General features: G+C 36.8%; 1 protein-coding gene across 2 annotated transcripts in view; it reads right to left on the bottom strand.

The window, feature by feature from the left end:
• NOX4 (NADPH oxidase 4) overlaps window positions 1-13,315 on the bottom strand; it is a 168,037-nt gene that overhangs the window by 19,361 nt on the left and 135,361 nt on the right. For both annotated transcript variants that reach the window (XM_047692755.1, XM_047692753.1), the window contains exons 15-16: window positions 3,883-4,002; window positions 1,763-1,871 (exon numbers count right to left, since the gene is read on the bottom strand). In XM_047692755.1, the coding sequence (XP_047548711.1) occupies window positions 1,763-1,871; window positions 3,883-4,002 (229 nt within the window). The remainder of the gene's footprint in view (window positions 1-1,762; window positions 1,872-3,882; window positions 4,003-13,315) is intronic.

Here is a 13,315-nt window from a genome sequence, read left to right as displayed (position 1 = left end):
AAAAAAAATACTAAAAAAAAATAAATAAATAAAATAAAATAAAATAAACAATTTACAGAACAATGCAAATAGTAGGAAGAATTTATAGAACACTCATGAGTTGCCTCTGGTTATACAGATTGGGTGAGGAAAGTAGTAAGGGAGGATTTGGTTTATCTGAATTATATGACGGTTTTCAAAGAAGGCATACAGATGGCCAAGAGGCACATGAAAAAATGCTCAATATCACTAGTCATAGTGGAAATGCAAATCAAAATCACAATGAGATACCACTTCACATCTGTCTAGATAGCTAGTATCAAAAAGAAATAGTAAGTGGTGGTGAGGATGTGGAGAAGAGAGAATCTTCACATACTGTTGGTGGACATGTAAGCACCGTGGAAAACACGAATTTGAAAAGATATATGCACTCCTATGTTTACTGAAGATCATCTATAACAGTCAAGATAAGAAAGCAACCTAAGTGTTCACTGACAAATGAATGGATAAGGAATATATGTATATATATTTGATCTTGTCATTTGCAACAAGATAGGTTGACCTAGAGGGTATTACGTTAAGTGAAATGAATCAGAGGAAGACAAATGCCATACAATTCCATTTATATGTGGAGTCTAAAAAACAAAACAAACCTACAGAAACAGGCTCATAAATACAGAGAACAAACTGTGGCAGCCAAAGGGAAGGGGGCTTGGGGGGAGGGGTCAAATAGGTGAAAGGGACTGAGAGGTACAAACTTCCAGTTATAAAATAAGTAAGTCACAAGGTTGAAAATTACAGTATAGAGGATACAGTCAATAATATAATAATTTTACATGGTGACAGATTATCACTGCATATATCGTGGTGAGCAGTTTGCAATGTGTAATTGTTGATTCACTATGTTGTACACTTGAAACTAACATACTACTGCATGTCAACTATTCTACAACTAAAAAGAAAAAGGAAGAGCACCTGGGTGGCTCAGTCAGTTAAACATCTGCCTTTAGCTCAGGTCATGATCCTGGGATCCTGGGATTGAGTCCTGCACTGGGCTCCCTGCAAAGCTTCTCCCTCTGCTCCCCATTCCCCGTTTCTCATGAATAAATAAATAAAATCTTAAAAAAAAGGAAAAGGAAAAAAATTGCAGGAAAAATGCATGTGTATTACTTGTATAATTAAAAAAAATAAAATATACGTATATTAATACATAAATAAAAGGTTACATGTAGGATAGATGAAGAAGGCCTTTTTAAAAATATCTTTAAGAATTAAAACTTAGAATTTGGGATTTTGAAATTCTGCCTAGTATGCCAAAAGCCAGATGATGGTCCATTTGGAATATTAAAAGCAGAAATAAGAGGTTAGAGCTAACAGAACACAGGATGGAAAGTATAGTAACAACCATCTGCTGATGTTCCCCTGTCTGTCCTCCCTCACCACCCTCATACACATATATCATTGCCCATACCCCTACATTTCTATGTTAAAACACAAATAGTAACATATTCATGTTAAAACATATCTCATATATATATATATATATATATATATATATATATATATATATACTCTCACTTACCAATATCTGAAAATATGTTTACTAAATTATTAATATGCTACTTCTGTTCTTTGAAGTTTAAGAGAATGTTTTTTCCTTCTTTCAATTTCTCTGCCTTATTTTCAGATTTATTCTACAACGAACATTTATTGCTTTTGTAATTAGAAAAAATAATTTTTTTATTTAAGAACATTGCAAAAGGAAAAACAAACTTAATTTTACCTTGTTATGTAACATACAGAGTAAGTCTGCAAACCAACGGAAGGACTGGATGTCTCTGCACACCCAAATAAAATACAGTCTTCTAAGCTTGTATGGTTTCCAGTCATCCCTTTAAAATTAAAAGAACACAATAGTGATTAGGATGGCCAAAAAAAAATTAAGAATCCCCGTGTCTTTGAAAATTTGCTTTTCACTTACTAATGAAAAACCAGTCATTTACATGTATCATTTTATCATCTTTTATCATTTGTCATCGCACTTACTACAACTCCCAAATGAATTTAAAATGTCATACACAGACTCAGAGGCATGATGTACTCCATGAGCTTAAGTGTTTATACGTGTGTATATTCTAAGTATACCACTTATTTTCAGTTCAAGGCAATAAACTAAACTCCTGGATGGAAATAGGAGCCCCGGGTCTCAGAAAAAAAGTTCTCTATTTTCAGTGAATTCTATCACTCAGCAGGGCTCCAGTGGTCATTAGCCGTGCCCTAGCCTCCAGGCAAAATGAGGCAACACCAGTCCAGAAAGCTGGTTGTTTATTCCCTTTTAAAAATCACTAAAGAAAGAGCTGTAACAGTCACCTACTATGTAATGCATTCCAGGGCCTCATAATTCCAAGTCTGGATTCCTATTTATAATTATGAAAGTGGCCTGAGGTTAAGAAAATATTTTCTCCTTTTCTTAACTTTAAGTGTCCAAATAACTTGCAGTATGTTTTCAGAAACAAATGATTTCTGGCTTGGGATATGGTTATTTTTCTAAGAACCTCTAAAAAGTCCCAAATTTGTAACAAGTGCTTAAAATTGAAATAAAATATTATTCAAACACATCATTTCAATTTTATTATTTCCTTCTTTAGTACTCCATAAAAGACTCTTAATGCAAATGAGGTCTACTTGAAAAGGGAAAGGAATAGATTTGAGAATAATTTCCTACTGTTGTTTTTTTTGTGTTTTCATGACATTATTAATCCATTAATTTTTGCTTATAATCTTGGAACTAAAATAACTAAAAAGTATTTCCTACATAAGCAGTCTTACATTTGAAATTTCTATTCTTTGGTCTGTTATAAATTTGCAGAGTAACATACCGTGGAATCATGTGCTCATTTGTCATCCGCCCCAGCCAAGTTTTCCTGACCATATGTCTACAATGACCCCGCCCCTTTATTTCCATATCCCATTAATCTCTCTTCTTTTTATCAGACTTCTGATATTTCTGAAATAATGTTATTTATGCACGTCTTATGGGTTTATATTTGGTTTGCTCCATTTGAATACAAGTTATTTAAGGGCAGGGAACCTATTTCATGCAGTGCAGTATTTACCAGTCACTATAGGATGGGTGGGCACATAGGTGCTCAATATACTTGCTGACAGAATGGATGAAGATCGCCCCTTAGCTTTTAGGAGGAAGTACAGAGATGAAGGCTGCTGGAACGGCTTGGCAAGGATAGAGGAATGCCTGATTGTGATAATTTATAAGACAGCGTGCTGAAAGCCATGCACCACGTCCTGAGAATCATTGAATTCTCACCCTCATCAGTCAGTAAATGGAGTTCCATGCAAAACAAGTACAGTAGCCCTTCCTTATCGGTGGTTTCACTTTCTGTGGTTTCAGTCACCCACCGTCAGGTCGCCCATGGCTGGGAGGCAGAGGGTTCTCCATCTGGCATGTTGTCAGAAGATCAAGGGCAGCCTAATGCTTACATCATTCCCCTTACCTTATCTCATCACACGGGCATTTTACCATCTCACCTCATCATAAGAACAAGGGTAAGTACAATACAATAAGATATTTTGAGGGAGAGAAAGAGATACCACATAACCTTCACCACACTATAGTGTTATAATTGTTCTATCTTAATATTAGCTATTGTAGTTAATCTCTTTTTGTGCCTAGCTTATTAAATCTTATCACAGACACGTATGTATTGGAAAAAACATCATGTATGTAGGGTTCAGTACTATTGGCAGTTTCAGGCATTCACTGGGGATCTTGGGATGTGTTCCCCCGTACATGGGGCGGGGGTTACTGTAGACAAATTCTATGAGGAATTACCTCATACTAAGAATTCTCTATTTGAATTAATAAAACGGATCAAAATAACATACAGCAGGGTGTTGAGTATTGATGCAAATGGAGTTACTCCAATGCCTCCTGCCACACAGAGGCTAACCTCGTAGTTCAATGATTCCTCAAATGGACTTCCAAATGGACCGTCAATGTAGAGCCTGTGGAGAAGGCACACAAAGGTGGGGAAAATGAAATAAGTTAAATTAATTCTCTATAATAGGTAGCATACATGCTGAATCCTGTTTCCAGGCTTTGTATGGCTCAGTTCTTACTTCATTGTTCTCGTGCTGAAAAACCTAAAGTAATAAGAAATGTATATGAAGTCTCAATATTAAAACAGGTACATCTGTTTCTAAGCCTTCCCTTTTTGAGGCAAACGTTAATTAAAAGTACAGAGAAATGTATATAGGACCATGACAGATACCTAAGGACAAGTTAAAGGTCTGATCATATTATATTACTGTATTTAACTAAATTAAAATATCAATTGCTTTACTGCATCTAAATTCAATAAATAAGGTTCTCTTTAATGGCAAAGTCAGTAGGAGAAATATTTATTGTAACATTTACTCTGTGAACAGAAAAGTAATAGGAGAAAAATAAAAAGGAAACTCTTTCCCTCTTGCCCTAGTGAGGTTTATTAGTATAGAAACAACTGGAGAACAAGCTCAGAGGAATCTCTACTTATTTGAGACTGTATAGTCAAGTGTGTGTGTGTGTGTGTGTGTGTGTCTGTGTGTGTAGTCCTTAACTACAACAGAACTTGTTAATCGTTCACTTGATATTTTACCCCCTCCCCTTCTTTCTTAATAACAAAACATTAATTTATTCAGGGAAGCAAAGTGTCTAGCCAAACCACTATATCACCCAAACTCCATCACCCAAAACTGTACTTATTTTGACTGTGTGACTCTGTTCTGGTTAATATCATGTAAATGGCAGTGCTATTAGAAAAAACTAGAAGGCTTCCTGCAGAAAGCTGCCTTAGCTGAAAGTGGTGCTCTTTATCCCTCCCTTTGCTTCCTTCATCCTGATACCTAAAACGTTGTCCTGATGGACTTCATACTTACCATTGATGGCTGTAGAATTAAGATAGCCTCGCTAGACTACCTAGTTCCAGGTATCTTACTGTGAAAGATACCTTAAAGGCATTGCCTTGTCATGCTCTTTTTTTCTATTTTAAAACAAATAGCTTTTCTAAAACATAGCAACTATCCCCAAAAGTACATTTATGTCATCAGCCTTATGATATACATAGCTTTCACTGTGAGAAGCGACTGCAACAGTGCCTAACTTACTTTTAGGTATCTGTGGTGTTACTGGTTAAACGTTAAATGAACAAATGGACAGTCTTTTGACCTCGGAGCTCCATGGCATGCAATCTAAGTTGTATCCCATTAGTCATTGCCAATATTTGGTTTCGACTCCTCCTGGACACTTACAGACTATACTTCTTGGAATTCTTGTAATTATATTGAGCCATACATCTAATTCTGATCACGGGGCTGTGAGCAGAGGCAATACTTGCTATTTCGGAATAAGGTAGGGAAAAGCTCTGTCCCTTCCATGAAAACTAAAAGCCATGAGTAGAACCAGAAGACAAAAGCCAACTGAATCCCTGACTTATCACTTGAAGGGAACTGTTCTGGAGCCACTGGACCCACAAAAGTCACTTCATGAGTAAGAAAGAAATCTGTTTTGTGTCTTACCACATTTTCAGGATATTTCAAAGTTCACTAGTTACTGCAGCAGAACTCAGACCAGCATAACTACCACATGTACAGTTTATGTTTAAATCCTCAAAGGAATTTGGAAGAGTACTGATTTAAAAAAAAAAATACTGTAGCCTATTAAAAAGCTACTTGCTGTACCTCAAGAAAAAATAACCAAAGTTTGAATGCTTGAGGTAGTGTTCTAAGCACAGCAGAAATTCAGAAAATACTGATAGATCACATACAGAAAATATGCCTAATTCTTATTACATCCATCTCCTTTACATTTTACAGACTATTCACTCAACAATCATGCTCTGTGTACCAATGATTTCTGTGACGCTATTTTGGACTCAAAGATAAAATTGACACCGGGACATCAAAAATGACGTTACCGAAGTTTTTCCATCTTCATATTAAAATCACATTACATAGGTCGAGGGGATGAAAGAATGACTATGATACTTTGATCTTTTTAAAGATAAGATCTTCTTTAAAAATATCAATGATAAAATTGGCAGATGATTTTAAAGGGTACTTAAAGAGCAGAATTTAAGATATGACTGTTTATATTTGTCTGATGTACAATGCTTTCATAAAGATATTTTTACTGAACAGAAAAAGAACAACCTGAAAACAAAGCTACCAGAAGATATTTGAAAATTAATGATCAGTACATTAGATTCTTGATATAAATCTCAAAATATCAGTGGCCCATAAATAAGATATGTGAATTGATTTTACCACTTCTCACCATGTAAACAAATCTAGAATATAAACATTAAGTAAGAAAATTGGGTTTAAAAATAAATACTGCCAACTGCAAAAACAGATCTTTACAAATCTCTACAACTATTTTAGACTCCACTACACCCAGTGCAATCTTCTCTTAATTAGTCATTCACTTATTGAACAAAAGCTTTTATGCACCTTCAATGTGCTCGACTGTGTGCAAAGTGTAAGGGAAACAGAAATAAACAAGACAGAAAAAGTCCCTGGCCTCTTGGTTGATTCTAGTGGAAGAGGAGCTAGCCCACAAAGAAAGATATAAAAAGATCTATAATGTCATATATGATAAGTGCTTTTAAAAAAACAGGTAAAGCAGGGTGCCTGGGTGGCTCAGTGGGTTAAGCTTCTGCCTTCAGCTTAGGTCATGATCTCAGGGTCCTGGGATCAAGCCCCACATCAGGCTCTCTGCTCACCAGGGAGCCTGCTGCCCCCTCTCTCTCTGCCTGCCTCTCTGCTTATTTGTGATATCTCTCTCTCTGCCAAATAGATAAATAAAATCTTTAAAAAAAATAAAAATAATAATAACAGGTAAAACATAGCCATTGTTGGAGCTAGGTGACTGGTACATAAAAATTCATTTTACTCTTCTGTTTACTTTTACATATGCTTGAAATTTTGCATCAGCAGTTTAAAGGGATAGTCAGGGAAGTGCATACGACAATTGAACAGAGACCTAAATGAAGTGAAGAGGCAAAATAGAGACCTAAATGAAGTGAAGAGGCAAAATATAAAAACATCTGGAAAAAGAATCTTTCCAGCAGGAATAATGGGAAATAGAAATAAACAAAGCCTTCTGGCTTAAGGATGTATTCACGCCAGCTACACTTCCTGGGAATTTTCAGCTCAGTTTCTTCATTCAATCTCCTGCTAATTGTATTTATGAATTTTTCTTTGTTAGGACTGATGCTCTGTTTGGACCAATCCCTGTCATTTCCTCATCAACAAAATTTTTAGCATCTATCCTATAAAAGGCACTTTTCAGGCTCTGGAGATGACAGCAGTGAACAGGAGACAAATATCCCCGTCCTCAGAGAGGGCTTCTCTCTCGTGTGATTATCTAACACATCCATCATTTGCATATATTGATTATCTCCTGTGTGTAAAGTCCTAGAGATAGAAAAGCACAGGTCCTGTCCCCAGGAATTATGCTGCTGTCCCCTTTATTCATGTCTGCTTCCTATAAGAAAAAACAGACACAAGGACACCTTATTTGACCAGCAAAGGAGAAGAGCAGTTAGGAAACACACCTCTTTGCTTCTTGTCTGCTTTACGATCGACAGCCCCCACGAGCACCCTCCCTACGTGTTTGGTGTTCCAAAACAACTTTTGGCAAGGAGACAAGAATTCGGGGTTCTAGACATTTACTGGGGTTGAGCGTACAGGCCAGATAATTGTCCTTGCCAAATCTGATTTCCTTCACTTCGAAAAGGATCAATCAGATGTGGTGACACAGAAAAGGCTTGCTGAAGAATTGTGGAGGGCCACAAAGATCAGTTAATGGCATCAGTGAGCACTTGCCATGTCCTGTCAGGTCAACTGAGAGGTCCAGAGATGAGATGAGAAGCAGACGGGAATGTGGTGCAAAGGACTTGAGAGAAGCAGCTGTCTGGGTTTTATTTTTCACTAATTTTCTTTTTTCAAAAGTTTTTTTGAAATTTTAATTCCAGTTTAGCTGATAAACAATTCTATCAGTTTCATGGGTACAATATAAAGATTCAGCAGTTCTATACATTACACAGAGCTCCTCATGATAAGTGTGCTCTTAATCCCCATCATCTTTTTAATCCATTCCCTTCCCACTGCCCCTCTGGTAACCACCAGTTTGTTCTCTATTAGAGTCTGGTTTGGGTTTATCTCTCTCTCTTTTTTCTCCTTTGTTCATTTGTTTTGTTTCTTAAATTCCACATATGAATGAAATCATATGGTATTTGTCTTTCTCTGACTGATTTGCTTTGCTTAACATTATATTCTCTAGCTCCAACTCCATCCATGTCTTTGCAAATGGCAGGATTTCATTCTTTTTTATGGCTGAATAATATCCCATTGTGTGTGTGTGTGTGTGTGTGTGTGTGTGTGTGTATAAAACTTCTTTTCCATTCATCTATTGATGGACACCTGGGCTCCTGGGATGCTACTATAGTTTGGCTATTGTAAACAATGCTGCCATAAACAAGTGGGTACGTGTATCCTTTGAATTAGTGTTCTTGTTTTCTTTGGATAACTACCAGTAATGCCATTACTGGATTTTAGGGTAGTTCAATTTTCAGATTTTTGAGGAAACCCCATACTCTTTTCCAGCATGGCTGTACCAGTTTGTGTTCCCACCAACAGTGCACGAGGGTTCCTTTTTCTTCACACCATAGCCAAGACTCCTTTCTTGTGTTTTTTATTTTCGCCATTCTGACAGGTATGTGTTGATATCTCATTGTAGTTTTAATGTATATTTCCCAGATGCTGAGTGATGTTGAGCATCTTTTCATGTGTCTGTTGGCTTTCTGTATGTCTTCTTTGGAGAAATGTCTATTCAGGTCCTCTGCTCATTTTTTAATTAGGTTATTTTGATTTGCGGTATTGAGTTGTGTCAGTTCTTTATATATTTTGGATAACAGCCCTTTATTTGATATGTCACTTACAAATATCTTCTCCATCCCATAGGTTATCTTTCAGTGTTGTTAATTGTTTCCTCCACTGGGCAAGAGCTTTTTATTTTGATGAGTCCCAATACTTTATTTTGCTTCAGTTTCCCTTACCTCAGGAGACATTCCTAGAAAAATGTGTTATAACTGATGTCAGAGAAATTAATGCCTCTGCTCTCTTTTAGGATTTTTATGTTCTCATATTTAGGTCTTTAATCCATTTTATTTTTGTGTTTGGTGTAAGAGAATGGTCCAGTTTCATTTCTCTGCATGTTGCTTCTAGTTTTCCGAACACCATTTGTTGAAGAGACCTCTCTTCTCATTGCACGTTCTTTCCTGCTTTGTCAAAGATTAATTGGCTATACAACCATGGGTTTATTTCTATTCTGTTATATTGATCAATGTGTCTATTTTATGCCAGTACCATACTGCTTTGATTACTACAATTTGTAATATAACTTGAAGCCTGGGATTTTGACAGAGATCACAAGTAGGCAGAGAGGCCGGCAGAGAGAGAGGAAGGGAAGCAGGCTTCCCGCTGAGCAGAGAAGCCCAACACGGGGCTGGATCCCAGGACCCTGGGATCATGACCTGAGCTGAAGGCAGCGGCTTAACCCACTGAGCCACCCAGGCGCCCCTAGATACCTACAATTTTGTTTTTCTTTTTCAAGATTGCTTTGGCTATTTAGGGTCTTTTGTGGTTCCATACAAATTTTAGGGCTGTTTGTTTTAGTTCTGTGAAAAATGCCGTTGATATTTTGATAGGGATTACGTTAAATGCGTAGGTTGCTTTGGGCAATATAGATGTTTTAAAAATACTAGCTCTTCCAACCCTTAAGCATGGAATCTCTTCCCATTTCTTTGTGTTGTCTCAAATTTCTTTCATCAATATTTTATAGTTTTCAGAGTTTATTCCTATACATTTTTTTTGTTTTGGTGGGACTGTAAATGGGATTGTTTTCTTAATGTCACTTTGTGCTGCTTTGTTATTAGTGTATGAAAATGCAAAAGATTTCTGTACATTGATTTTGTATCTTGTGACTTTATTGAATTCATTTATCAGTTCTGGTATTTTTTGGTGGTGTCTCTAGGGTTTTTCTATTTATGGTATCATGTCATCTGCAGTTAGTGAAAGTTTTACTTCTTCTTTACCACTCTGAATGCCTTTTATTTCTTTTTGGTTGTCTAACTGCTATGGCTAGGACTTCCAGTACTATGTTGAGCAAAAGTGATGGGAGTGGACATTCTCGTCTTGTTCCTGACCTTAGGAGAAAAACTCTCAGTTTGCACATCGAGTATGATGTTTGTTGTGAGTTTTTCATATAAGGCCTTTATTATGTTGAGGTGTGTTTCCTCTAGATCTACTTTGTTGAGGGCTTTTATCATGAATGGATGTTGTACTTTGTCAAATGCTTTTTCTGCATCTATTCAAATGATCATAGGGTTTTTATCCTTTCTCTTATTGATGTGATGTATCATGTTGATGAATTTACAAATATTGAACCACCCTTGCATCCCAGGAATAAATCCCACTTGATCATGGTGAATGGTGCTGGTGAGGTTTGTGCACCTCTTCTTGGAGGAGGGGGCCTGTAGTACGGGGAGTAAGACAGATGTGACAGGGAGGGGCAGATCTGCTGAACCACAGGGGTATGGAGCTTGGTGTAAGGAAGTTAGGTAGCAGGGCTATGCTGGTTCTACAGGTGCCCATAAGTGGGTTATAAAAGGGGAAGTGGCTGGGACAATGCATAGGGTATAAAATGAGGCACAATTTGAGGCACAAATTACTTACATGTGTTGTATATCCATGTTATATATAATATATATAATATATTCACATATATATATCTGTATACACAATGCTTTGTGCTTTTTACATATTATCAGTCATAATCTTAACACTGTATGAGGTGGTTACAGTATAACTATCCCCATTTAACAAGTGAAGACCCTGGGGCCACGAGAGGTGCCATGACAGGTTTGAAGCTCCCTATGTTCAAAATGAGGAGGGAGAGGATGAGGTAGAGGAAAACGTGAGGAGAGACAGACCAGGGTTCTGTCTACAGAGAGAACCTCCCAGGTTGTACATCTCAGTCACAGATCTAAAAATATCGTTCCAGGCAGAAAGAAATAAGTTGTGCTTTCATGACAGCCATTGGTCAAATGTGAGAATAATCTGGAACTAACGCTACTGTTGGAAAGGAAGCACACCATTGCTCCACAGCTGCTCTGTCTGAGCAACCATGCAATCCACCCTACAGGAGATAAAAGTGGAAAGAATGTGTATCGACACTTTGCCAATGGTAGTCTTTGCAGTGAGAGCTGAAGAGGAAGCCATTGGGGGCGCCTGGGTGGCTCAGTGGGTTAAGCTGCTGCCTTTGGCTCAGGTCATGATCCCAGGTCCTGGGTTCGAGCCCCACATCGGGCTTTCTGCTCAGCGGGGAGCCTGCTTCCTCCTCTCTCTCTGCCTGCCTCTCTGCCTACTTGTGATTGCTCTCTGTCAAATAAATAAATAAAATCTTAAAAAAAAAAAAAAAGAGGAAGCCATTGACCTCAGCAAAAGCTAGATGGGCTGAAATGTTGGATCTGCTCAGTGGTTTTTAGATTTTATAGCTGTGCATGCACAACTTTAAAAAAAAAAAAAACTTTCATTACAATGATTCCAGCAAGGATTGGGGTGGGTGGGATAGAATGAACAGCTTTGAAGTTACAATTTTGTAATTCTCCATCCCTGACTTCCTGTCACCATAAAACTACTGTCCAATTACATTTTGATAAATGTAAGTTTCTTAGAAATTAAAAATGTCATGTTATAAGAGAAGAGGCTTTTCTCAATAAATATATTTTTAAAGAATAATCATAGGATATGATGTGCTAGCCTAAGACATAAAAGATCTTGGGATTATTAGCCATAGGCACTGGAAGAGAAGGCCAGTAGGCAAAGATAAAGTGAAGTAAATATTTTTTTCTTAATAGTCATTAGGTGGGTAAGAACCTTGAGCAATTTTATGGTTGTTTTTATGGTTATCTTTATTGATTTAAAGATCAAAAAACACATCTGTATGAATTTCTGATTTGATCTCAGAGCAATCCTGTGTCAGCAAAATATGGCAAAAATGGACATTCCTCCACATCTTCTCTCTGGGTTGACGTCAAAGATGTTACTTTTAATGAAGTTTCAGAGGACAACAAGCTTTGGGGGCAGTGAGGTTTCTGTAGGGAATAGCTATCTTTGAATTAAACTAGACAGCCCAAGGATTATTTTTCTGACCAAAATTAATTTATAGGCCTAACCTTTTTATTTATGGGAAGATGCTAAAATGTACAACTATCAACCTTTTCCTTGCCTATCTGGGCAACTATAGAGCTATGTGGTTGGCACAGTGCTAAATGCTTTAGATGAATTATTTATCATTATTAAATCAGAGTTAGATGATATTATTTGACTTCATTGATTAAGAAAGTGAGGTTCTGGAAGGTTAAACATCTAATAAGTGACTTATGTCTACCACCAGAACGAATTCCATTTTTGTTCAGAAAACAATCTAAAACTTCCCAAAACAGGAGTTTGTTTTAATTTTTCCAATCAGAGAAATAATCAAATGGACCTTTTCTAAATGATTAGTAACTCCCTTTATGCCTAGAATTATTTTTATCTTAAAGTCTATTTTATCGGGAATAATTTTGGTTTGGTTAGAATTTCTCTGCCATATTTCTCACCTTCTTTATGATCAGCTTTTCTTTATCTTTCAGTTTTTAGTCGATCTCTTGAAAACTGCCTATTGTTCTGTTTTCTTTTCTTATCCCAGGCCGACAGCCTTTTCCTTTGAACTGGAGAACTGAGTTCAGTTATGGTGAGTGACTTACCACAGTGTCATTGTGTCCTGTTTATCTGTCCCTCTTTGTCTGATTCTTCCCCTCCCCTTTCTTTCCTTGACTATATTTTTATTACATGTTAGTCTCTGCCTTTAGTTTTCTGTAAGCAAATTATGATGTTTTGCACTGTGAATTTTTGTTATATTGCTTGGGATTTATTGGTATCTCTGAATTTGAGCTATTTTTCTTCAAATATGATATAGCCTATACTCTTTCTCTTTTTTTCCCCTTTCTTATGGAAGGCTAATGTAAAGAAATGCAAGAACTCCTCCCCCTACCCACTCTATTTCTTCACTCTTTCTTATTTTCCATATCTTCATCTCTCTATGCCACATTTTGAATAATTATTTCAGTTCAATGCGACAGTTCATTTATTCTCTCTATGGCTATTTAACCTGCGAAGTTTATGATATTGTTTCTTTTATTTGGAGAAGCTCTATGGGCCCATTTTCCAAAAT

Source organism: Lutra lutra, chromosome 10 (assembly GCF_902655055.1).
Source record: "Lutra lutra chromosome 10, mLutLut1.2, whole genome shotgun sequence".
In the NCBI taxonomy this organism is placed as follows: Eukaryota; Metazoa; Chordata; class Mammalia; order Carnivora; family Mustelidae; genus Lutra; species Lutra lutra.
The sequence above is the reverse complement of the archived record's forward strand: the minus strand, read 5'-3'. Positions and strand labels throughout refer to the sequence as shown.